Consider the following 1,838-nt stretch of genomic DNA (forward strand, 5'->3'; position numbering starts at 1 on the left):
AATAACTAGCAATCCAAAACAGTCCAGTGGAGCCTGAGCGGCGGGTGTTGCCTTCTGACACACTTCCGGTGATGTCAGGGGGGGTGGCATATGCAAATGAGTTATGCTAATGAGCTCCCGCACCTCTTTTTCTACGAAATGACCCCTGGTGTAGGGTCCCAGTTTTGAATCCACCTTCCCACTTACTTAAAGGCAGGAAGAACCAAATAGAATTCCAGAAGAGGAGTAGCAGTCACGAAGCTCCTTTGGTGAGAGCCAGGTTGGTGTAGTGGTTAGGAGCGCAGATTATTTTCTTTCTTTTTAAATAAATTTTAATGAGCAGTATGTTGTCGAAGGCTTTCACGGCCGGTGTTCATTAGTTGTTGTAGATTTTCTGGGCTGTATGGCCGTGGTCTTGGCATTGTAGCACCTGACGTTTCGTCAGCGGCTGTGACTGGCAACCACCAGACTGGCAAAAAAAGAAGAAGGCAGGCTGTGGAGAATGGATGAAAAGCGTGGATTTACTAGGTGCCCATCAAGATTCCATCCCTTTTGCTCCCCAGAGTGGAAGGATTAGTTCATGGGATGCCCAAGTGGAAACAAGGGGCAGGTCGACCCCCTCCCCCCCCGGATCTGGGACCCTTTGAACCTGCCCTTAGAAAGTAGCAGTCAGGTCATTCCGTGTTCCGTCCACCTCCTTTTGCAGAAGCTGACTTCCATCAAGATCCAGAACGACAAGATGAGGACGGGCAACTTGCCGGCCAACATGAAGAAAAACAGGGTGCTACAGATCATTCCTTGTGAGTGCTTTGGTGTCGCGGGGGGACGCACGGCGGCAGAGAAGCCTTCAGTTGTTGTTTGTGGGGGGGGGCGCAGCAGGCTCTGGAAGGAGGCTTCCGAAGAGGCGGCTCTTGCGTTCCAAAGAAGGAACTGGGGAGGGGGGGACCGGGTACTGAAAAGCGTGGTGTGACCTGTGGGGTAATCAAGGGCTTGATATGGGGCATGTGCCGAAGGCAGTGCATGTTGCAGGATATCGTGAGCCGCAAGTGCATAAAAATAAATTGAATTAGCGCTGCGTTGGAACATTGTGTACTTACCCGGTCACTTGAGTGTGGTTGTGTTTATCCAATCGTAAATATACATACACATACAAATACAATTCTTAAGTTCCAACTCATACTAAAGTACATTTAATACAAAACATATTACAATGAAAATCAATTACAAACTCTGTCAGAAACAAGGGAGAGTCAAAAATGTCCAGTGTAACTTTCCAGATCTGTGTGTATAGATCACAAGGTCCCGGATGTATAACGTCCCTCGTTGCGTCCTAAAAGACACTTCTCTCCTCAAGTGAAAAACTGTTAAGCTTGTCCACATCCATTGATTCTAATGGGAAACCACTAGAAATTTTTACAAAGCGGGCGTGTAGCTTAATCTATTTAATAGGAGGTAAACCTGCCATACAAAGTGAAAGCGGCTAACAAATGCCTCCAATCAACACTTCAATCAGTGAGTCAATTATTTATTACGGTCATGGGCCAGAAGAATAAAACATACATCAACAGAGTGATTAAATGAAAATATATATCTCTCTCCTTATATATAAAAGAGTTTTGGTGTCCCTCCTGCACACGCTCCTGCAGCCTTTGGCTCTCACACCTGCCGCCGCTCTGAAGGATCCCCTGGCTGCATTGGCTGGCTCCCATCCCTCCATCCTGCCCACAGAGGCAGCCGCCAGCATCTCTGGCTCACTGTGCTCTGAGCCAGCCGAGGGGATGGGTGCTCCAGCGGCTGGAGGGTGAGCAGGCCCACTGGGAGAGGCGGAGAAGAAGCACGAGAGCCCAGACACATTCAGG

The 1,838-nt window shown here is 48.6% G+C and overlaps 1 protein-coding gene across 1 annotated transcript in view; it reads left to right on the forward strand.

The window, feature by feature from the left end:
- The window catches only part of LOC107117584 (receptor-type tyrosine-protein phosphatase alpha-like), a 155,405-nt gene that overhangs the window by 141,885 nt on the left and 11,682 nt on the right, over positions 1 to 1,838 (forward strand). Inside the window, exon 13 of the mRNA XM_015419729.1 lies at positions 686 to 779. Within this exon, the coding sequence (XP_015275215.1) occupies positions 686 to 779 (94 nt within the window). The remainder of the gene's footprint in view (positions 1 to 685; positions 780 to 1,838) is intronic.

The sequence above is a fragment of the Gekko japonicus genome, unplaced genomic scaffold, assembly GCF_001447785.1.
Source record: "Gekko japonicus isolate JY-2015 unplaced genomic scaffold, Gekko_japonicus_V1.1 scaffold1885, whole genome shotgun sequence".
NCBI lineage: Eukaryota > Metazoa > Chordata > Lepidosauria > Squamata > Gekkonidae > Gekko > Gekko japonicus.